The sequence below is a fragment of the Drosophila ficusphila genome, unplaced genomic scaffold (assembly GCF_018152265.1).
Source record: "Drosophila ficusphila isolate 14025-0441.05 unplaced genomic scaffold, ASM1815226v1 contig_414, whole genome shotgun sequence".
Taxonomy (NCBI): Eukaryota; Metazoa; Arthropoda; class Insecta; order Diptera; family Drosophilidae; genus Drosophila; species Drosophila ficusphila.
The window spans coordinates 20,329,932-20,353,893 of NW_025064328.1; the positions used below are offsets into that span (position 1 = coordinate 20,329,932).

General features: G+C 42.2%; 2 protein-coding genes across 2 annotated transcripts; one reads left to right on the top strand and one right to left on the bottom strand.

Annotated features, from left to right (window-relative positions):
• Nucleotides 1-5,689: 5,689 nt before the first annotated feature.
• On the top strand, nt 5,690-7,190 carry LOC108099990 (odorant receptor 42b). The gene is made up of 3 exons (XM_017203687.1): nt 5,690-6,456; nt 6,515-6,872; nt 6,937-7,190. The coding sequence occupies exons 1-3, from the start codon at nt 5,690-5,692 to the stop codon at nt 7,009-7,011; spliced, it is 1,200 nt and encodes a 399-aa protein (XP_017059176.1). The 3' UTR covers nt 7,012-7,190.
• Nucleotides 7,191-20,100: 12,910 nt separating this feature from the next.
• On the bottom strand, nt 20,101-23,413 carry LOC108099991 (odorant receptor 42a). Its single transcript, XM_017203688.2, has 3 exons — nt 22,404-23,413; nt 20,400-20,757; nt 20,101-20,339 (listed from the first exon to the last, which is right to left on the bottom strand). Exons 1-3 carry the CDS (start codon nt 23,177-23,179, stop codon nt 20,253-20,255), a joined length of 1,221 nt encoding a protein of 406 aa, XP_017059177.1. The 5' UTR covers nt 23,180-23,413; the 3' UTR covers nt 20,101-20,252.
• Between the last annotated feature and the right edge of the window lie 549 nt (nt 23,414-23,962).

The window sequence follows — 23,962 nt, forward strand, 5'->3', positions numbered from 1 at the left end:
CTCCAATTCAGCCCGACGATGCCGCCCGCGACAGCTGATTTCCATCGCTTCCAGAACGCAGGCAGCCGAAGAGAGTCCTTCGCGCGACGGCTCTCTTAGAAAGCTTCGCAGGCACTGCAAATCCTCGGCCCCAAGCATTCCAAACTGTGTCACATTTGCAAACGGAACTGACTTGCCAATGTCACGTGCCGCAGCGTTTGCTGCCGAAGGACCGCAACAGCCGGGACTCTAATGGCTCTCCCACTTCGCAGGTGAATCAGTGTCCCGCAAATTGATATCCTGATGCAGCTGGCCGCGGGATGAGCTCCCCACGACAGTCGGCGGACAGTTGGCCGCCGCAAGCAGAACCGCAACTTGCAACTAAACTTTTGCGGTGGGTAAGCCCGGACGTGTGCAACTGCCCCGGCCAGCTGACAACTATCGCTCCACACCGGACGCAAAATGCGGGTTGGGGCAGATGGGAGGGCGCGGCAGGAAGAGGGTCGCTGGCCACATGTCGCTTTCGATTTCCATTAGTGCGCCGACCAACCTCAATGATTTCTTACTTACAGCGCGCCGTTCGAGCGCCGGCGTTTCTCTGTGGGTGCAAGCGCCTGCTCACGCACACACAGCGCGGCGGGCATAATCGCATTCGTATTGGTTTTCGAGTGGTGGCCGTCTTAATCTGTGAGTGGGTCTGGGCGTGTGTGTCTGCTCTTGTGGCTGTGCTAGTGGCCGGGTAAAAGTCCAGGAAATTGCTTTTGCATGACCGCCCTGGCGGGGGGAGCGGTCGGGCGGAAGAGCGCCAGATAGCCGGACGCTCGTCCTGGCCGTAAAGAGGAAGCTGTGGCGATTGCAAAGGAGTCGGGGCCGGGCTGAGATCGCAAGCTGTGAACGCTGGCATCGATAGGCGGGCAGGCGCTTGCCCCGAGTATCCTTAATTAAGAAGCAGAGTCGCCCTGGAGGTATTTAAGATGCTAAACGCCTCGGGCACTTGGGTGCATCGAAATTGAATTATGGCCAGTGTTCGGCAAATAATACACGCGTTGATCCCCGCCCACAGAACCAGAGCCAACATCTGGCCGGCAGTTTTTCCTGGCTCGCATGTTTGACAGCAATTCGGCCAACGGTCAATATGCTCGATTCATTCACTTTGACCCCGTTCAACTTTTGTCGTCAGCCGTACTCGATATGATTTCGTGTCCGCACCGCCCCTTTCCGCCCCGCCGGCTGCCTACAGACCAGTGACTCCTTCCGGCCCGCCCACCAACCAACTGTCGACACTATCAGTGTAATGTTTTGTTGTCTGCGAACGTAGTTTCTCTTTTCAATTCGAGCTCGGATGAAAAATGTTGCCTACTTTTTGCTGGCAGCCAAGAGAACAAATAAGGTAAAAAACGTGTTGGCACGGCCAGAGGAAACAAACTGTTGGCCCTGCAGCAAGGATAGGCCATACATCAATTGAGTAAGCATTGTATTTGAGTAGTAATTGAATTGAAAACGACCTGGGGCCCCCCAATGTTGATGAATATTTGCAAAATATAAATATATATTGGCGAGCTGTTCTCCTTGTGACAGATGAAACTTCAGTTTATCCTAAATTTAATTGCACTTTACTGTCTGATAGCACTAAGAGGGGAATGCAAAACTGCCAAGATGGCAGTCGTAAGGACGGCTCAAGTGCGATATGAAAGCACCACATCCCCCAAAAGCCCCAAAAGGTTATTTAAGCATTATAAATTTCATCTAGGGTCGATATTTGTATGAACCCGACTCATAAACGGACGGTAAGCTCATTGTTTGATTGGCGTAAGCATGCAGTAATTAATTCGATTCACCTGAGTTTCCCAATTATCTGAGCCGAACAACTACAGCTCATTGACGCAAATAGCTTGGAAGTTGGTATTAGGATGGGGGTAGTAAGACCGAGCACATATGGAAACACGAGGCAACATGTTTGCATTTAGCCCCCATAATGTAGGGCTATTAAATCAATTTCGGTTGTTGCTCTTTTGCACTACTTTCACTTGCTGGCTGTCAGACAGTCAGACAGTCGAAGTTGGCTGACTGCTTGGCTGACAGGCAGGCAGCACGAGTGGGGCTCGTGTCTGGGCCAAGTTAATGTCTAGGCTGACTGAGCATGCAACATTTAAAGAGCAGGCAGCCATTGCTTTCCAGGGAAATCAATGCCTCTAATCCGGAGCAGTGAGTCCGTTCCCCTCCCCGTTTGCCCCGTGTATCTGTGTATCTGTGTATCTGTACGAGCACAATGGCTCAGCAAATCATTATTAAGTTCAAATATGCGTGGCAGCCGTGTAAATATTGACAGTGCAAAACAAATTACCTGATTACATTTGGGTCAAGCCATTTTTGCCACCAAAGCGACACTAAATGTTCATGTTGTTCTGTTTGTTTGTGTGTGCCGAAAGGACATTCCCCGCACCCCCCACTTCCACTTCCACTCCCCACTGACACAAACACAAGCAAACAAAACACTCGCACCGCTTGTAGCAGTATCATAGCAATCAGTTAGACTTATGTGCCCGTATACTCACGGGTCACACAGACAGAAATTAATTAAAAGTTCGTATGTTGCTGCAACAGAACAGAATGTCTAGCTTGTTTATTTGTCTTGCTGTGTGCGTTTGCGCTCGTCTGTGTTAGTTGTAGCCATTGTTTTTTATACGCGGATGTTTCCCATTTTTTATGTATTTTCACGACCTTGTAAGCTAACAATTTTGGGCATTCACTCTGTCGCAATGTTTACAAAATAATAATGGCATTTACGACCCTGGTCTGCACTCTCGCCCATGTGTAGCTGTGTGAGTGCATGTACTTTAGGGTGGACGGCTTCGAGCTCGGAATTGGTAGGTTTTTGTGTGCAACAACTTGATTCGAAAGGGAACACTTAATCAACAAGGCAATTCGGAATGGCTTTATATTTGCATTTAATATTCACATAGTCACAATAGTCGCTTGAAACTTTCTTAAATTTGACTTGGATATTCCTTGGCTCAAAAAGTCAGGTGGCAGGTTGTTTAAAGTTTGACCATCGACGCAGTCGTAGCACATATTTTTATTCTTTCGATATAGTTTGCGGGAAATGAGTTTAGAGATGAAAATTACTGGCATTAAAAATCTTTCTGTTTCCCCTCAATCCTTGAAAATTGTTAAAGGTACTTTGGTCTTTCGACTTTTTAAAGCTACTTAAAGCTAAGAAAGGAACCGATCTACGCTACCAATAAAAACAAAAATATTGCTATAAAAGAAACGACTTTAATGAACAATGAAGTTTAAAGTCATTGTGTAACATCACTTTCGTGTAACTGTTCCCTCCATTTTTCCGAAGGACAACGAAGGGCATTATTTAAGTGGGTATACAAAATGTACATACAACTGACGTCCACCCAAATGTACACATGTCCTTGTGTTCTCAAGGGCTGTTGTGCTGCTTTTGCCGGCTGGGGAATTCTTTTTATTATAATTTCATTCGCCATAACCGCCTTTGCGGCACCAGCAAAAGTAACTCATCAAAATGCATTTTCATAGCTTGGCACCAAAACAGAATAAAGAACAAAATAATATTAAATATACAAAAACTTGGCTCAACCGTTGACTTTAAAATTATACGAATCCTGTAAAACTAGAATGACTTTGTGAGTCAAAACAAATCTCAATTGTGTGTACTCGTATAAGAGCTACCACACGCACTTGTAATTGAACCTGAACGATAATTGACTTTCCGAAAACGAACTCACAGGTAAGTAAATCTATTAGCGTTTGTCGATCTTAACAGCAAATCGAGTATCAAGACCTCCGTCTAGACCCCTCAGGTTACGTACTAATCTCAAGGACTCAGTGAAGGCTCCATTCATTTGCATCAAATCAAAAACAGATTGACACTCAGTTATCGCCCCCGGGGTTCTGGCATTCTGCAGGCTGTGTGTTTCGTGAGTTTGCCGTTGAGCAGCTGACATCCTTCTCAAAAAGCTGTGTGGCATGCACTCATGTGGACGCGAGTGTGGGTACAGGTGGATGTGGATCTCACCTCGATAGCTCGCACGGAACATCCCGAAAATGTGTGTAAGCTGTTGCAAACATATTCGCACAGCTGCGCAGCGTGGCATTAATTTCCGTTAATTAAAATAAATACGTCAAGCGGTAATAAATGATGGCGAGGATATTAAGCATGCTCCCAGAGAGCGTGCTCAAAGCGGTCCAAAAGACACACGCCGCCTTCAAATAGACGACGCTCCAACCCGGCCACTTGCATCCCCGTCGCCAACTGCCGTGTCTACTTTTGGCCCTGCAAAGCACTGCAATTAATGGGATAATTGATTTGGCCACAGCCATCATAAATTTGTGCCCTGGACAGCAGATTGGTGATTTCAGAGGAACCGGCTCGGAAGGACCTGTGCTTGTGCCCCTCTCGTGGCTTATAGCAGCGCATAAATTCTATTCAAATGCTGCGATGTGTCAGCACATAAGCCGGTCCAGTCTTGGCAGACGTGCGATGTACAGTCCCATCCTGGCCGGAGTGGGCGGGGAGGTGGTAGCTTCTGAGTGCCTGGGCCAAGGCACAGATGACTGAGGAGCGACGACAATGACGAACCCGAGAGCAAGCGTATTCAAGTGTGCGAGCCCTGCAGGAGCAAACAAAAGATTATCCTTGCCCTTGCCAGCGCTCCTTGGACACGGCACTCGTACACCGCCAGGGAAGCAGCAACAGCTGCTCGGCAGAGCCCCGTAGATGCTGGTGCCTTGGCTGCTTTGGATGCTCCGGATGCTTTGGGTGCGGCTGCGATGCCCCTGCTATTGAAATGTTGCAGTAATGAAAAAAAATGTCAACCTACACGCAGCTAGGGCCGAAGCTGAAACTGAAGTTGAAGCAGACACTGAAGGTACGCTCAACAAAAGCGACAGCGACAACAAAACATGTGTCAACTGCCAGACATTGTGAGCAATATTAATAACACTCGGCGAACATATTTTTCATTAAAGCTGCAGGAAGACGTCACCCAGGCGATACGCCACACAACATGTGGCATCTGTGCGGGCTTACGCTTTAAGGACGATTATGCAAAGCTTTCAGCACACACTCGCTTACCCACACACGCTCACAGGCTGCATGGGGGAATTTAATAAATGTAGTTATAACGGCTATTAGCGGCCATTTTGCATTCCCCCCGAGCGGAGAGGCGGCCTTTAAAGTTTTTCGGTAACCTTCGCGACAACCTCGAGCCGTGTGCTTTCATCCTGCCTTGACGCATTCGCAAACATACATTTGCCGCTGTTGAAGTTGGAGCAGCGCGGCCCACGCTGCGTATGAGGAACGTCTTAATTGCTGTCGAGGAGCCGTCTGCGATTTTCGCTAACTTGTTCATAATTTATGCACCCCGGAAAGCCAGCATGTGGAACCAAGCAGCGGTCGACAGATGCAGTTTCGGACTGCAAATCGGCGAATCGGAATTCGGGAAGCACTGGAGAAAGGTCCGTCCGCTGGGAAAGGCCCAGTCAAGTGCTTTGGCAGGTTAATTAAACATAACGCAGCGCAGCAGAGGAATTCTCAAGTGAATAATTAAAAGTGCCTAAAACTTAATAAAAACTTTTCGAATTCATTGAAAACTTCATCCAAGAAAATGTCACAAGTTGTGCTGGCCACCGGCCTATATAAGCCTGTTCTGCAGAGCCGCAGCACACTGGCCGCAGGATGGTCTTCGATCTAATACACCCCGCCCCGCTCACGGAGCACAAGCGGTCCCGCGACGGCTGCATCTACCTGTACCGGGCCATGAAGTTCATTGGCTGGCTGCCGCCGAAGTCGGGGATTCTACGCTACATCTACCTTTTCTGGACGCTGATGACGTTCATGTGGTCGACCACATATCTGCCGCTTGGCTTTCTGGGCAGCTACATGACCCAGATCAAGTCCTTCTCGCCCGGCGAGTTTCTCACCTCGCTGCAGGTGTGCTTCAACGCGTACGGCTCCTCGGTTAAGGTGGCCATCACCTACTCGATGCTCTGGCGACTGATCAAGGCCAAGGACCTGTTGGACCAGCTGGACCTGCGCTGCACAACCCTGGAGGAGCGCGAGAAGATCCACCGCGTGGTGGCGCGCAGCAACCATGCGTTCCTCATTTTCACGTTCGTCTACTGCGGCTACGCCGGCTCCACCTATCTCAGCTCGGTGCTAAGCGGCCGGCCGCCCTGGCAGCTGTACAACCCGTTCATCGACTGGCGCGAGGGCACGCTCAAGCTCTGGGTGGCCTCCACGCTCGAGTATCTGGTGATGTCGGGCGCAGTGCTGCAGGACCAGCTCTCGGACACGTATCCGCTGATCTACACCCTCATCCTGCGCGCCCACCTGGACATGCTGAGGGAGCGCATCCGGCGGCTGCGGTCCGACGAGAGCCTGAGCGAGGCAGAGAGCTACGAGGAGCTGGTCAAGTGCGTCTTGGACCACAAGGTGATTGTGAGGCAAGTAGGCCCGGCTGCCGGCTGGGCTGCAAGGACTAACGTTCTTCTCGCCCCGCAGGTACTGTGCGATTATCAGGCCGGTCATCTCGTGGACCATCTTTACACAGTTTCTGCTCTGCGGCCTGGTGCTAGGCCTGACGCTGATCAACGTGTTCTTCTTCTCCGACCTCTGGACGGGCATCGCCTCTTTCATGTTCGTCATAACGATTCTGCTGCAGACATTTCCCCTTTGCTACACCTGCAACCTCATCATGGAGGACTGCGAGTCCCTGACCCACGCCATATTCCAGTCCAACTGGGTGGACGCCAGTCGCCGCTACAAGACCACACTGCTGTATTTCCTGCAAAACGTGCAGCAGCCCATCGTGTTTATTGCCGGAGGCATCTTTCAGATTTCCATGAGCAGCAACATAAGTGTAAGTGCCTGCGAAACTATTTCGTCCTCCAAGCACTGACTCTCCTATTCTTTCCCGCCTTTAGGTAGCAAAGTTTGCCTTCTCCGTGATAACAATAACCAAGCAAATGAATATAGCCGACAAGTTTAAGACAGAATAAGCTAACGGGCGTGTTTTCGTTCTCTATTTCCTATTTGACGATATTCCTCATAACGCTCTTCCCTTTTTCACGGCTCCCAGAGCCCACCTTTTTTATTCCTTACCTGTTTAACGGAGTTTCTTTTTCTTAATAACCTTGTTAATTCAAGAAAACCCCTACACTTTTGCTTCTTAAAAAATAAAAACACCAAACAATCCCAAACGTTATTCTTGGATTAAAAAATTATTTTAAAGGTTAATGATTATGTCGCAACGTTTTAATACTAAAAACCAGGGGGAACACTTCAGTACAGTGTATCAAATATTAGATACCGCTTACTCATAAAAATGAGTAAATGAGTAACTAAATAGGTGCGGATCTAAAAAGATTCACGATGTGAGCAATTTACATTTTAGTGACATTTTCGTTATGTACTGAATATCTACTTTTTCCTGGGGAAGATTGAGTTGTTTAAAGAGTTTATCTGGGTACAGCAAGTTAATCAAATATGTCTAATCGGACTCAATTGAAACATCATTAACTATCGTTCTGGGAATAGGACTCCGCACTAGGGGCGTACTGGCCAGTTTCCCAGCTAAACATTTTTATTATAAATCTAATATATAAAATTCTCGTGTCACAGTTTTTGTGACCTTACTCCTCCGAAACGGCTATACCGATTCTCATGAAATTTTGTGAGCGTATTGAGTAAGTCTGACAATTACCCAACGTCTATTTTTCATCCTCTTAAATCGTGTTCGACATACCAAAAATCGCATATAAAGTGAGTTCCTACCTCATCACACTGACAATAACACGCTACCATATAATTTTAAATCAATTTAAACTGCGGCAAAAATCATTCATCATTAAGTAAAATCATTAATTCTATTTATGAGTGTTTTGTCCAGTGAGCAATGCCAAGAAAACGCAAAGGGGGAGATTTGAGCCGTGATACAAGTAGATCTCGATACATGCGAAATAGTAGATCCGAAAGAATAGCGCAATTGCATCAAGAAGAGCCAGAAGATACACGAGCTGAACGCAATGAAGTCAGAGAAGAGCCAGAAGATACACGAGCTGAACGCAATGAAGTCAGATAAGAGCCAGAAGATACACGAGCTGAACGCAATGAAGACAGAAGATTAGAACAACGACAACCACGCCGTTTCACAGTCAATAGACGCAGAACAAATGACCAACAACGACAACAGGAACAACGATCAATTTTATATCTGATTCATTCCTGCGTCTAGCATTCCAGTATGAGACCGATAATTGGTGCTAGAAATGGACAAGGAATGTTAGCATTGTCATGCTCTGAAATTCAAAAATGAGCCAGCTGGGATGTGTTGCGCGTCAGGAATTGTCAACTACCAGAAATTGAAATACTAGCTGAACCATTGAACGGCTTACTTATCGGCACGGATCCAGATTCTAACGTGTTCCTGAAGTCAATTCGAACATTTAATTCATGCTTTCAAATGACATCGTTCGGAGCAACAGAAATAGTTCGAAATACTAATGCAAATGGTCAAAATTACAATTCTACATTCAAAATTAGAGGCCAAGTTTATCATAAAATGGGCTCACTGCTGCCAATGCCAAACGAACCACATAAATTCTTACAAATCTACTTTATGGGCGGCGAGGATTCCGGAAGCGCACTTGCCAATCGCGTGAATGCACGTTGTGATTATAATACCCTTTATTCATTTTATGCCAGGCGCAATTATAATAACTTAAAAATAATATTTGCCTTTTGTTATTTTTATATTCCCTCATGGTTCACAGCGCTCCAGATGACTTTACAATACATATGTAAGTCTAGAACTGAGTAAATTTTGTACAGAAATTATAAAGTCATCTGGTGGCAAAACAACGTTTGCCGGGTCAGCTAGTTATAATTATAAAATTCAGTCAGAAGTTTTATACGCAGTGAAGGAGACACCTCAGACCCCATAAAGTATATATATTCTTGATCAGCATCACGATCAGAATCCAAATACGTCTGTACGTCTGTCAGTCTGTCAGTCTGTCCGTCTGTCCGTCTGTCCTCCTGTCCGTTTCTGCCCAAACTAGTCTCTCAGTTTTAAAGCTATCTTGCTGAAACTTTCCAAAAGTTGTGTAGTTATTGCACGCAGTATATAAGTCGGAACGGGCCGGATCGGCCGACTATATCGGATAGCTCCCATGCGAGAGATTGAAATGAAAAATTCTTACGCCGTTGTTTTTGATCAGATCGACTTGATTTCTTCCAGATGGCGTTTTCTAACTACTATTGAATTTCGGATTAAATTTTATCAAAATTGCTTATCTCTATTATATAGCTGCCATAGGAAAAATCAAAAAATATGTATATTTATAATGGAAAAAAAAATTATAACATCGTTGTTTATAATCCCACGAGCATGATTTTCAAAACATAGAGTTTTTTTAATAACCGTTGAATCGAGAAAAAATTTTCATTCAAATCCGACATCGTTTTCATATAGCTGCCATAGGAAAGATCGAAAAATCTATAAAGAAATAACGGAAAAATATTAACATCCTTGTTTTTTATCAGACATGCATAATTTTTGGAATACAGAGTTTTCTAACGACTAACGAAAAATCGGACAATTATATCATATCGCTGGCATATGAACATGTTCGATGTTATTTAGCATCGTTGTTTTTCATCAGACAAGCACCATTTCAGGAATATAGAGTTTTCTAACGACTTTTGAATTACGAATTAAATTTTATCAAAATTGGACAACTATATCATATAGCTGCCATATGAACAATAGTCGAAAATATGGGAAATTTAAAGAAAAATCGTCAGAGCTTTGATGTTTTTTAGCCTTTATAAATTTTGTTCGACATATTTGATGACTGCAAGGGTATATCAGCTTCGGCTTGCCGAAACTAGCTTCCTTTCTTGTTTCTTTATAGATTTTTCGATCTTTCCTATGGCAGCTATATGATATGTTGTTCGCCCAAAAAGAGTTTCTTTATCTCGCCTAACTCGCTCTTAGCGCCGACAAAGATTGTCGCATTATCGCTCCAGATAGTTCGCGGACTGCCTCTAAGGCTGTAGCACTTGTGCGGTGCCTTGTTCCGGGACTCTGCTTTATGATAGAATGGCCCACAATAGTCGACTCCTGTCGTATGAAATGCTGGGTAAGGTTGATCTCGATTGGCTGGAAGATTACCCATGAAGTGATCCCAAGTCACAGGCCTCATCCGAAAGCATCTTACGCATTTGTTGATGACGCTAGCCACGAACTTCCGAGCTCCAATCGGCCAATACCTTTGTCGTAATGTGGCAAGCAACGCCTGCGATCCTGCGTGCATGTTTTTTTTTTATGAAAATACACGATAATTGCTTTGGTGACTGGATGGTCCTTGGGAAGCAATATCGGGTGCTTCGAATCGTCTTCCACCAACGCGAAGTAATCTATCAGTGCCAAGAATTGGCCTCAGCGAAATCAGTTTGCTCTTCTGTGGACACGGCTTGCTCTGGCTAAGAAATCCATACTCCTTGGCTAAGCAAATCTGCTGGATGCTCCTTAGAAGAAGTACGGTCCCCGAGTTGATCTCCTCAACGGATGGCCATTTGAAGGTAAAGCCTTGGACCTGCAATTCGAAAAAAATCGATACACGTACGCAAACACACGCTGCAACTTATCAAACGTGTAAAGGAATTTGCAGTTAACAGAAATGTCAACGCACACTGTTCCAATTAGAGTCGCGGAACGACGCTCCGGAAGATCCTTTCCTACATCTAGCAGGGAGGGCCATTTCGAAGAGTTTTGCAAAATAAAAAGAGGTCCATTACCCCAAAAGGAATGCTCCAGCCATTCTCTAGGGGTACAGCCTCGCGACACGACATCCGCCGGATAGAGATTGGTTGGAACATGATGCCAAGACATTCCCACGCCAACACGATAGACGAGTCAGACCAGCAATGAAAGGGGTAATCGAGATCTATGGTTTCCTTGACGTTTACGATAAGCTCAGCCAATAAAAGTGCTGCTGAAAGTTCTAATCGTGGAATTGTTTAGGCCTTCAAGAGGCTACTCTCGACTTGGCGCAAATTAGATAAGCTTTTGTGCCTTCATTGTCCTCCGACCGAAAATATAGGCAAGCTCCATATGCTAGCATCGCAGAATCCATGCAACTGGATGGACGCTTTGCGGACGCGTTACCAATCGGGGAAATTTTAAGTTCTGGTCGATCGACAACTGAGAGGTCAACCCCCCGAATACGAAAGAATGGGCTCTGGCAATGCGTCATCCCAATCCACACTAGACTTCCATAGAGATTGCAAAAAGATTTCGGATGTAGTTACAATTGGCTATTGTTGACAATACGATTCGTTTGGTGACTCGATGTCTTGACGATATCTGAGACAAATTGAACAGGAATTGATCACAAGAAGGATCCCAAACTAGCCCCAATGCCTTGGCGATATCTGATCTATCGTGAAATTTAATAAGCTGCTCTTTATCGCAGTCCGACTCGCCTTCGAGGGCAGTTGACTCATTCGAACACGATTCGCGACAATAGATTCTTCTCCTGACGTAAAATTTCTCTCACCTCTTTAATCGTTTCGCCCCCAGAAATTAAATCATCGACATAGAAATCTCTACGAACAATCTTTGCTCCAATTGGAAATGATTTATCTTTATCATAAGAGAGCTGATGCATGGCTCTTATAGCCAAGAAAGTAGCTGGCTTTGTTGCATAGGTTTTTGCTTAGTTTGTAAACAATTAACTCATCCGTTGAGTTTTCTCGTACTTGTGGATGTCTCCACAAGGAGCTACTTTAAAGAATCGAAAAGAATCTTTGCAGAATGGTCGGCCCTGCGAGATTTAAATCATTCAAGGAGGTACCAGAAGTCGTTTCAGCAGACCCATCAAAGACGACACAAAGCTTTGTGCACGTGCTCTCATGCTTATGCACACAATGGTGAGGCAAGAATAAATACGGACAGCTGGATCCTTTGCTGCGAGGGACATGTTTCCTAAGGTTATGTACTCCTTTAAAATGGACGAATACTGAATCTTCAGGTCGGGATTTCTATCTAGCTTAGCTTCCAAACTCTTTAAACGGCGACGAGCCAGGCAATAGGAATCACCTAGAGATTCGAATCCTGAAGCGGACAGGAGGCGAACAGAGTATTGACCATTCTCAAGCCTAGTGCAGTTTCCTTAAAAAGGTTGTTCGCACCGCAAGTCCCCAGGCAACAAAACTAGCCTCGCTGAACCAACGTCTTCTATTTCCCAAAATTGCTTTACAATGGAAGTAAGTGTTTCCATATCAGATTGATAAGTTGGATCCTTAATAACGGCAGCTAAAACAGACATTTGATTTGGAATACTTGACATCCCTCCAGAAACGATCCAACCAAGCTTGGTGTTCTGCAATGTTGGTAAGTTGTTTTCCAAATGAATTTGCCCCATAGCAGTTATTTCAAAGAACAGACCAGCTCCAATTAAGAGGTCAATACGTTGTGAATTGTTGAAATGAGGATCAGCAAGCGAAATGTCATGTGGAATCCTCCATCCCGTTGCATTTATGTCAAAATGAGGGTGATAGTCAGTGATACTATGAGTCACGACAGCTGTGAATGCTGCACGATAGCTTGCATCCCGTGACTGCGCTAGAATAACAACTGTCCTATCAGCGCTCATGGAAAACTCTACGATTCCAGAAACGAGTGTGAGCGATCGCCTCCATAATTCTGCACCTCTTCTCCAGTCCATGTTGGAAGCTCAGCAATGGGCAAGGCCTCTTCCCGTTTTTCCAGCATCCTCTGATCTAGTTTGTCAGCGACGATGTGAATTCCGTCCAAAATTTGTTCCTGGTAGATGTGAGTTCATAAAGTGTTCCTGAAAATGTAAAACGTTATTATCAAATCGATTGATTATCAAATTGAAAGCTTTTTAATAATTTTTTTGGGACTATTTTAGCGAGCGTATGGTCTCCAGAGCCACGCCTGAACTAGACCGTAAATACTGCAGTTTTTCGATCCCAGTGAAAGTGGCAAAAAAGTCCGAATTGGCAGCTGTGGCCCCAACGAATTGCAATTTGCGTTGAGCCGCTAAGCCTCGATTTAGCTTAGCCTTCACATCCATTACGACTTCCGAAAACTCCATCCTTGTGTCTCCCGTCATCTCGGCTAAGTCCAGCCTTTCCAGCGATGTCTGGGCAGAATCAAACGCCTAGTTTTGTGCCTCGATCATTTTAACCGCGCAAGAATATCGGCTTCATCAAATTGGTCGATATTGCTGGCCACTAAATAATTTTGACCGCGTTGGTTTGCCTCAAAATGGATTGCACTTTGGCCCAAAAAGAACTCTATTTAACTAGGGTCATTTTGAGGCTGAATCTCGTTCACATAAGGCATTTTATAAATCACACAAAAAAACAAGAAAAAAAGCTAGCTTCGGCAAGCCGAAGCGTATATACCCTTGCTCTTCATCAAACATGCCTAACAAAATACATAAAGGCTAAACAACATCGAAGCTATGACGATTTTTCTATTTATTTTCCATATTTTCGACGACTTTTGTATAACAGCTATATAATATAGTCACCCGATTTTTATTAAATTAAATTCAAAATCCAAGAGTCATTAAAAAAGTCTAAACTCCAAAAATCATGATTGTCTGGTGAAAAATAACGATGTTATAATTTTATTTCCGTTAATTTTATTTATATTTTTATACCCTTGCAGAGCAAAGGGTATTATAATTTCAGACAGAAGTTTGATACGCAGTGAAGAAGACACCTCAGACCCCACAAAGTATATATATTCTTGATCAGCATCACGAGTAGAATCAGAATACGTCTGTATGTCTGTCCGTCTGTCCGTCTGGCCGTCTGTCCGTCTGTCTGTTTCTCTTTAAACTAGTCTCTCAGTTTTAAAGCTATCTTGTTGAAACTTTCCCAAAAGGTGTGTAGTTGTTGCACGCAGTATATAAGTCGGAACGGGCCGGATCGGCAGACTATATCGGATAGCTCCCATGCGAGAGATTGAAATGAAAGATTCTTACGCCGTTGTTTTTGATCAGATCGACTTGATTTCTTCCAGATGGCGATTTCTAACTACTATTCAATTTCGGCTTACATTTTATCAAAATCGGATAACTCTATCATATAGCTGCCATAGGAGAGATCGAAAAATTAATTCTATAATGGAAATAAATTGATAACATCGTTGTTTTTTATCCTACGAGCATGATTATTTGAATATCAAGTTTTTTAACCACTCTTATATTGAAAAAAAATTTCATAAAAATCGGACAACTATATCTTATAGCTGCCATAGGAAAGATCGAAAAATCTATATTGAAATAACGGAAATAAAATTAAAACATCGTTGTATTTCTTTAGGAAAGTATGGTTTTTGGAATATAGAGTTTTCTTACGATTCTTGAATTACGAATTAAATTTGATCAAAATCGGACAACTATATCATATAGCTCCCATATGATCTGTAGTCGAAAACATGGATATATAGTCGAAAATTGGAAAAATCGTCATAGATTCGATGTTGTTAGGCTTTAAGCATTTTGTTCGACATATTTGAGAACTGCAAGGGTATATAAGCTTCGGCTTGCCGAAGCTAGCTTCCTTTCTTGTTTAGTATTAAAGTTAAAAGTTTCTTATTTAGTTTTTAAAATAGATGTTAGGAATATTGTTCCTCAATATGAAATATAAAATTTTTGTTTTCGTTGCATATTTGTTGAGTTATTAATGAATAAGATTGGAAATCAGGGGTGTCCGAATAAATTGTATGCTGACTGTAAGTCGGAACGAGCCGGATCGGCCGACCATATCGGATAGCTCCAATGAAATAAAAAATTCTCACGCCGTTGATTTTGGTCAGATCGACTTGATTTCTTCCATATGGCGTTTTCTAACCACTATTGAATTTCGAATTAAATTTTATCAAAATTGGATTACTCTTTCATATAGCTGACATGGGAAAGATCGAAAAATATCTATATAAATAATGGAAAAAAAATTTTAACGTCATTGTTTTTAATCCCATGGGCATGAATTTTAAAATATTAAGCTTTTTAATAACCCTTGAATCGAGGAAACAATTTGATCAAAATCCGACAACGTTATCATATAGCTACAGGCCCGTCGAGAGCGAATTTCGAGCCCGGGGGGTACAAATCACGGGCCCCCATATAATAAGAAATATTTTCAAAAATAACGAAAGTTTCAAATATATTTTATTTTTACTACTACTCGAATAATAAAGATCAATATAAAACTTCGAGTGTAATGTGAAATTTTATTTTCTGACAAAAATAAAGTGTTGCGAAATGGACACAATATTCGAGAATGGGGTGAACACAAAAGGCAAGGACTCGTAACATGACGGTTATAAAAAAAGGACTAGTTTTTAAGTTATCGTCGCTATCACGGTTAGTTTTTATCCACTTAAATTCGCTTTTCGCGCTTTTGCAGAGGCAAAGGAATCGATTATTACGCTGAAATCCAACTGCCTTGCTAACTAACAAACATAAAATCGCCAGACCAGTTAGACGCTCTTGTGTAGAACAAGATCTGTGAAAGTTTTTAACTCGCGATAAAACACTGAAGGAGCGTTCTCCACTAGCGACACTGACAGGGAGAGTACAAAAAATTCTAAAAGCAACACAGACATTTGGAAAAAGATTCTGAAGATTTTTTGAGTACAGAGCGTTCAGCAATGCAAATGGAGGAAGGCTTTTTTCAAAATTATCTACATATATATGTTTGAGGTGAACGATTTCATCTTTCAACTCTTCGGAAACATCAGCTACGTACTTCTTCGTCTGAAGAGTATCTTTTTGTCATTCCTGCAATGACCGAATCGATGATGGTGAAGAAATGGCTGGTCTTGAATTTTTCTTCTTCAGAAGTGATGTCGGTTTCTGGACTTGCGTCATCATCATTCAAAAATACTTTCGCACGTTTTCTTTTTCAAATTGTTGGTAAAGTTTCAGGAATGTTCCACCCTCTTGCAACAAGTTTACATTCACTCAGAATGAGATCCCATCGATTTCGTATGAACTGCCAATCTGAAAGGAGACCCTTCAGATTGTCAACTTCAACGTCTATAGTAGCTCCTCTTGCTTGAAGGACGACGTTTCTCTCATTAACAGCACCCAAAATTTTGAACCAAATCGACGACATCAAGATACATTCGAACGAATTCATGTATTTTTGAATACCGTTGATGTCCCGGAGAGTCTCTGCAGTAAAATTGAGTTCCTTCACTTCGTCAAGTGCTTCTTGTATTCCAGAAAGGTGTTTCGCGAACGGTTTAACGGCGTCAAGTCTTGCAGACCATCGCGTATCGGACAAACTGTGAAGGGAAGAGGGAATTTTCTTTTGAAGGAGTTGCCATCGTTGAGGGCTTGTACTGAATATGTTATAACATTTCTGAACGATTATGATTATGTTTTGCTGAACGCAACCAATGTAACGATCATAAACAAAAAATCAGAAAAAATCATTTAAACAAAATAAAAAGCCAGAATTCCCGCTGCCCGTTGTTTGTAGAAGCGATTCTGGCAACAGTGATCATTTCTAAGGCTCCACATCTTAGTGATTTCTTTAAAATATCGCAGAGCACTTTTTTGTACACAGTTTATTTGAGTTTTCGCCAAAAATCCGGGCCCCTCTCCGAAGTCCGGGCCCGGGGGACTATAATGCAAAACACCACTACTGGGGCTCTCGTCTTATTAACCCCAAAGGACGCCCACTATACAATGCTATTATCAAACCTAGTAATTAGCTAGATTTTATTTCACCGGGTAGGCCTACACACTGGCCAGCAGATCCGAATAAACAACCAGACATTATCGATTTTGCCGTAACTAGGAGAGTGCCGCCCAGGCTGATACGCGTTAAAACACTGGAGGAACTGTCATCTGATCATTCGCCAGTTCTTCTCTGTCTGAACACCCACAGCTTGTAAAGCGACCACCATTTCTGACTTCCAATACAACAAACTGGCTAAAGTATAAAAAATATATCAGCTCGCACATTGAAATCGAACCCAATATCTCGTGTGAAGCCGACATTGAAAACTCACTTAAACACATAGAAGATGTAATGTCCCCAGCTGCCAAACACTCTACACCTGTCCTTTAGCTACATCCCTCCCAAATACTATGCGCTCAAACATGCAGATCCAATCGCTCCTTCAAGAAAAGCGTAGACTTCGCCGAAACTGGCAGACACACCGATCCCCAGTCACTAAACAAAGCTTTAAAGAAGCCTGTCGGAAGCTATCTAAAGCTTTAATAACTGAGAAGAATCAGGCTCAACGTGCCTATTTAACACAGCTTTCACCCACAAGCAACAAATGTCCACTCTGGGGAGCGCACCCTAACATTCAACCACCTATAGAACCCGATTTTCCAATTCGATCACCAACAGGTTTTTGGGCGCGTAGTGACGAGGAAAAGGCCAACATCTTCGCCTCTCACTTACAAAACGTCTTCCAACCTCATCCTCAAACTTCGATAAGAAACGTCGTTCACCGTATCATAGTAAGTTGGGCGATCTTGTGGCCATCAAAAGGACTCAATTTGTGGCAGGCAGGAAATTAGCTAGCGAATTCCTGGGGCAATACAAAATCATCAGGATCAAGCGAAGCGGCCGGTACGATGTAGAGAAAGATTCCGGTGAGATCGAGGGACCAAGGATCACTGCGACAAGCTGTGACAACATGAAGCTGTGGAAGTACATTGCCGTAAACTGTTGTCATCCAGGTCGGATGACGGTGGTCAGGAGGGCCGAATGTAAAGTGGCAAGGACTTGGCAGGACTGGTGGCTGGTGCTTGCAGAACTGTTCGAGAAGAGAGCGATATTGGAGAGCTAGAAAAAGAGTCGTTCGTCGTGTGTCGTAAGCAGCAGTCGTCTTGAAGTGGTCAGCAGTCGTCGAAACAGTTAGCAGCCGAATTATTGTTTGATACATACTTTGTTATTTTTTATGTTATTTTGAGAATACGAATGAATCGATCTCCCCTCAGTTTTACTTATAATTTAACGTTCGAATAAATAATCATAAGCACTATAAACTATTCTCACATACATTGCTCAACTATCTTCATTTGATATTCTAGAAGAGATTTGTGATAGTTTTTTTCGTATATTTGTTGTTATAAAAGTGTTCTATCGTCCTTCTGTCGTCCAAAAAAAAACTTCTAGGCGTTAGGGAATCTTCCGAATGCTTGCATAGATATCTGCTTCATGCTTGCAGGCTTGTCGAAGCTGTAACACCAATATTGATGGCTTGTGTGGAATTAGAAGTTGGAGCAGCAGGGGAACAAGAGTTTGTCAGGACAACAGTGGCGTAGCGTGCCTTGTCGGGGCCCCGTATAAAAATTTTTCTGGAGGCCCTTATATGGAGATAAAGATTTTTCTCAAAAGAAAAAAAATATTGTGAGAAGAAATATTTATTTATCACATAATTTACCCATTTTACAAATAAAAATCGAATTTTAAATATTCACTCTCCTTGCCTTTTTTTCGGCAAACTGATTTATTAAATTATTTATGGCTGATGATGATTTTAGTTTTTCTAAAGTTTCTCCCTCTATTGACAATAGTGAGATGTCTGACAGCCGTTCTTGTCCCATCGAAGTTCTTAAGTAATTTTTTATTAGTTTTAAATTTGAAAAACTTCTTTCTGCCGTTGCGGTTGTAACTGAAAGGGTCAAGAATAAAAAGCATGCTGTGATTACCTCGGGAAAACTGGATGCAAGACTTGAATTTTACTAGCAATAATTCAATTTTTAATTTCAGAATTTAAGCATGTTTTTAGAGCTTTTAATTGGTCACAAAGATTAAGTGAGATGTCTTTACTGTATTTAGCAGGCATTTTTCCGGAAGCGTTTAATATCTCTTCGCTTGAAGAAGATAGGAGTTTCTCCGGTTGTAATATTTCGAATATACTACTCAGGTTGCAAAGGCTCTGAAATCTTTCTTTAGTTTGAGAAATTAATATATCTAAACAGCAATAGTATAAATTGACTTTGAAATAGGATTGCGGGTCGGAAATTCTCTCATCTTGTGATAACTCATCAAAAAAACGCTTCGTTATCTTTCCCCTACTGTTTTTAAAAACATTTGTTACCTCCACTCTTTTGCTAAATCTTTGGATTCATTTAGCAAACTATTAAATTAATTCTGATTTCTTAATTGGCCTCGTTCAACGCACAATAAACATAATCGGCATTTGGAGCATGCGCTTTTATTAGGGTTTGTAATCCTACATTTAGTCAAACCAATTCCATATTCTTTAGTCAAATTTAAAATGACAGTTTTCACAACTGAAGCACTGCAATCGGTTACTGCTATAAATTTTAAAAAGGACTCACAGATTTTTATTTCTTTAGGTACATTATCATCATTTTCTGTAACCGAGATATGTATATCGAAAAACTACAGATAGTTGGTCAACTTTTGACAAGTCTTTTGTTGTATCCAGAATTATTTTGTCATTTGTAAAATAAAATAAATTATAAAGTTTTTATTCTTTTTCCTTACACACTTTGGGGGCCCCCGTGGCCCGGGGCACCGTATAATTGATACGGCAAATACGGCGGTAGCTACGCCCCTGCAGGACAAAAAAGGAGCGGCTTAGCGTCAAAGTATTTGGGCAGCAGCGGAGCTTGGGGACGCTCTGGGCATCTTCAGAAAGCAGTGGTGCAGAGCTACCCAGGAAGCAGAAGCAGGTTAGGCGCATATGATGATCAGCCAGGGCACCAAGCAGCACAACGTAAGTCAGAAATTTAATCTTGTAACTCAGGTAGAGAAAAATGTTGTTTAGAAAGACAGAGCTGGTCCAACAAAGTTAAAGGCATCCTTTCCTTCGATTAACAAACCCTTTACAAAGAAAAGAACTCAACAAATGGCAGGCCAAAGATATTTAGGCTATGACGCCCCCACCCATACTTAGACGCCCCACGAACTTGACGACTGACGGTACGATCATCCCATCTTCCCTACAGCGAGGACTCATACAAACTTCCCAGCGACTTGCTCACATTTAAAAAATCCCAAATTTACTTATATCTAAAATTGCAAGCCAGCATAAAAGTTGATATTTTTCTATGAGTATATATTAAAAGTTCACTGATGGTGGAACAAATGCAATACAATTTTTAAATTTAGAGTTTTAAATTTTTAAATTTAGTGCTATTGGTTAACAACATTTACCGAATATTAGCTTTAAGTGTAAAGTAACATCTGTACTTCACTCGTCTTCTTCTGATCTAGCAAGTTTCTCAGCAATATTCATTTGCTTAACGAGAGTAAACACTGAGAACGAGAACTTGGTGACCTGCAAGCATACCAATTAAAGCCTACCTTTGTATATCCCCGAAGGTGAACAAGTACTTACACTAATGTTGGTGCCAACTGATATTGGAAACACGTTCATGGCCATGAAGGTTATCGGCTGCTGTAGTTTCTGCAGGAAGTACATTACTGTCTTTTGATAACGCTTTTCCCCATATATCCAGTTTGACTGAAATAGGGCATCTGCCAGTTGGTAGCAATCGTCTGTGAGATAGTTGCATAGTATACAGAAGGGCGTTGTCTCCAGAAGCACGGCGGCCATAAAGGAAAGCGCAGCGATAGCCGAAGCCAAATTCGCAAAAAGAACAATGTTAATTAAGGTGAAGCCAAGCACCAAGCCGACCACCAGGAACTGCACGAAGATAGTACCAGATATCACGGGGCGCAGGCAGTCGACAAATCTGAAAAAACAAACAGATAAATTAATAAAAAATGCTGTTTCATGTTAAAAAATATTTCTAATTATTTTAATTCTACTCATGAAACCGTGGATATAGAATTAATAGAAATAAATTTATAACGTCGTTGTTTTTCATACCACGCGCATGATTTTTAGAATATCGAGATTTTTTAAAACCTTGAATTGAGAAAAAATGTTCATAAAAATCGAAATACTATTTCATAAAGGTGCCACAGAGAGGAACGAAAAATCTATTTAATTAATCTATGCTGATTTTTGTATTAATTTTCCATATTTTAATGGGAAGTGACATAATTGATGTCTGCAAGTGTATATAAGTTTCGGCTTGCCGAAGCTAGCTTCCTTTCTTGTATTGATATTATTTTACTAATATGTCCTCCTCTTACTAAAATTAAAGACGCAGTTTCTAAGTACGTATGAATACGAAGCAAAATAAGAAGTCTTTAAGAACGGCTATTGAAATTGTAACTCAGATAACCTGTTAAAAATCCATACTAAGAAGATTATTTCCTTTTTAAAGTTTAGTCCTTACAAAATAAGTTTGGCAAAGTTTTAGCTAGATAACTTTACAACTGAGAGACTAGTTTGCACAGAAACAGAAAGACGGTCATACGGACAGATGTTCGTTTGACATTATAATACCACATCAATATATCCTCCCAAGGTGTTTATTTAAATATTGGAATACTGTTTTAATAAGCTGCCGAACAAAAATGTTTAAATTAATATTAAACAAGAAAGAAAGCTAGCTTCGGCAAGCCGAAGCTTATATACCCTTGCAGCCATCAAATATTTTGAATATCGAAGCTATGACGACTTTTCTATTAATTTTCCATATTTTTTACTATTGTTCATATGGCAGCTATATGATATAGTCGTCCGATTTTGATGAAATTTTATTTGTTTGTCAAGAGTCAATAGAAAACTCTATATTCCAAAAATCATGATTCTGATGAGAAATAACGATGTTATCATTATATTTCCGTTAATTCTATATAGATTTTTGGATCTTTCCTATGGCAGCTATATGATATAGTTGTCCGATTTTTATTAAAATAGTTAAAAAACTTGATACTCAAAAAATCATAGTCGTGTGATGAAAATCAATTAATTTCCATTAATTCTATATATATTTTTTGATCTCTCCTATGGCAGCTATGGCAGCATCCGATTTTGATCAAATTTAAACCGAAATTCAATAGTAGTTATAAAACGCCATCTGGAAGAAATCAAGTTGATCTGATCAAAAACAACGGAGTGAGATTTTTTTCAATCTCTGGTATGGGAGCTATACGATATAGTCGGCCGATCCGGCTTGTTCCGACCTATATACTGCGTGCAATAACTACACAACTTTTGGGAAAGTTTCAGAAAGATAGCTTCAAAACTGAGAGACTAGTATACATAGAAACAGACAGACGGACAGACGTACAGACGGATTTCGATTCAGATCGTGATGCTGATCAAGAATATATATACTTTATAGGGTCTGAGGTGCCTCCTTCACTGCGTTGCAAACTTCTGACTGAAATTATAACACCCTTTGCTCTGCAAGGGTATAATTATTTCCTGCGTCCGCCCCTGAAAATAAGTGAAATTGTCTGTAGGAGTCTAGCGATTACTCACTGCAAAATGACTTTATGGTCCTGAATGCACTCAACCAGACGCTCGTAGCGCTCCTCCTGGCTCTCCGCAGGATCTGTGCCTAGACGCCGAAGCCGATCCGCAAAGATAGACATGTGGGCTCGTAGCACTAGGATAAAGTTCACTGGGTAGCAGTCCACACAAACGTCCTGGAAGCAAGCGCCAGCCATGGCGAAGTACTCTAGGAATGCCTGCAAGGCCAGATGAGACGTGCTGGAGCGCCAGTCCAGGTACGGGTAGTAGTTTTGGTAGGGCGGTCTTCCAATCCAGATCGCCGAGAGAAAAGTACTCGTGGCATAAACCATGTAGACGGCCATGAAGAAGAAAAATATGCGGTTGCTGAGTGAGACAGCGCGGTGCACCTGCAGACGCTCTCCAGGCTCTGTGATTCGTTTGTCCATCTCGTCTAGGATGGCATTGGCCTGGTCAAAGTGCCTGACCAGCGCCCACACTATCAGCACCTTGGTGGAGCAGGACCAGGCGTTGAAGGCAACCTGCAGCGAGGTGAGGAACTCACCCGGTGAGAACTCCGAAAGATGCCTGATAAGGCCCGTGACAAAGCCAATGGGCTGGTAAAACGTGGAGCAGAAATTCAGAGCGAAGGACCAGGCGACATACGCCAAGAACAAATTGACGGGTGGCTTTCGCACGCCCATCAGGAAGATGCAGCGCAGCAGGTACAGGGTCGCATCACGAGAGCGAGGCGGGCAGTCCTCCGGTTTGGTGAACAAAGCTGGAAAGATCCTTCGCAGCTCCATCGCGAATGCACTTGGAAGTGAATTATTGAACTTATGCGTCTGCGGTAGAGCCCTTTTATATGGTCGCCAATGGCGTGATTATAAGCCCATCAACCGACGGCTTAGGTAATTCATGAGTTACACGCTAAAATTCCTTAGTTAAAATCAATTACGCCGCTTTTAAACCATATCAAAGTCCGTCGTTAAGTCTCCTGCAGTACCCTGCGCTTCATTACGATGACACAATGGAGCGGGCTCGTATACCTCAAATGCCCTATCCAAAATTTAATACCGATAGGTAGCTAATGTTTGACAGAAGTGTAAAAGTTTACACTTGCTCATAAATAAGTTATGATTCCCCCTCCACCCAGGCAGACCCCACAGGCTGCGATTGTTCACAAGGAAAGGATTCAATTTTAGTCTGCTTTAGATTGCAGTAGTGTGCTATTAACATCATCAGTAATCAGGCCCAAGGAGTCTTGGCTTCCATAAGCAATTAAAACAAATATAACAACAAAAGTTAAAATAATATAAGTCCACTTAAAAGAAGGCAACTCGTTCCTCGAAACTTAAAGTTGTAATATTTATCCGTAAAAATTAAAACATTTAAAACAAAGTGTTCCTACTTTATGAGTTTAATATCTATTTGTCTGCTTTAATTAAAAAATCTCATATTAAATTAATTATATGTGGCACGACAAAAACCCTATATACATTTTTTGTTTTCTTTTTATACCCTTGCAGAGCAAAGGGTATTATAATTTCAGTCAGAAGTTTGCAACGCAGTGAAGGAGACACCTCAGA

Bases quoted from the DNA above. Each gene is read 5' to 3' on its own strand.
- LOC108099990 (XM_017203687.1), top strand. From the start codon at position 5,690: ATGGTCTTCGATCTAATACACCCCGCCCCGCTCACGGAGCACAAGCGG. The intron at 6,457-6,514 runs GCAAGTAGGCCC...CTCGCCCCGCAG, and splicing joins GACCACAAGGTGATTGTGAG to GTACTGTGCGATTATCAGGC. The intron at 6,873-6,936 runs GTAAGTGCCTGC...TCCCGCCTTTAG, and splicing joins CCATGAGCAGCAACATAAGT to GTAGCAAAGTTTGCCTTCTC.
- LOC108099991 (XM_017203688.2), bottom strand. From the start codon at position 23,179: ATGGAGCTGCGAAGGATCTTTCCAGCTTTGTTCACCAAACCGGAGGAC. The intron at 20,758-22,403 runs GTGAGTAATCGC...TTGTTTTTTCAG, and splicing joins GACCATAAAGTCATTTTGCA to ATTTGTCGACTGCCTGCGCC. The intron at 20,340-20,399 runs GTAAGTACTTGT...GTATGCTTGCAG, and splicing joins CAGTTGGCACCAACATTAGT to GTCACCAAGTTCTCGTTCTC.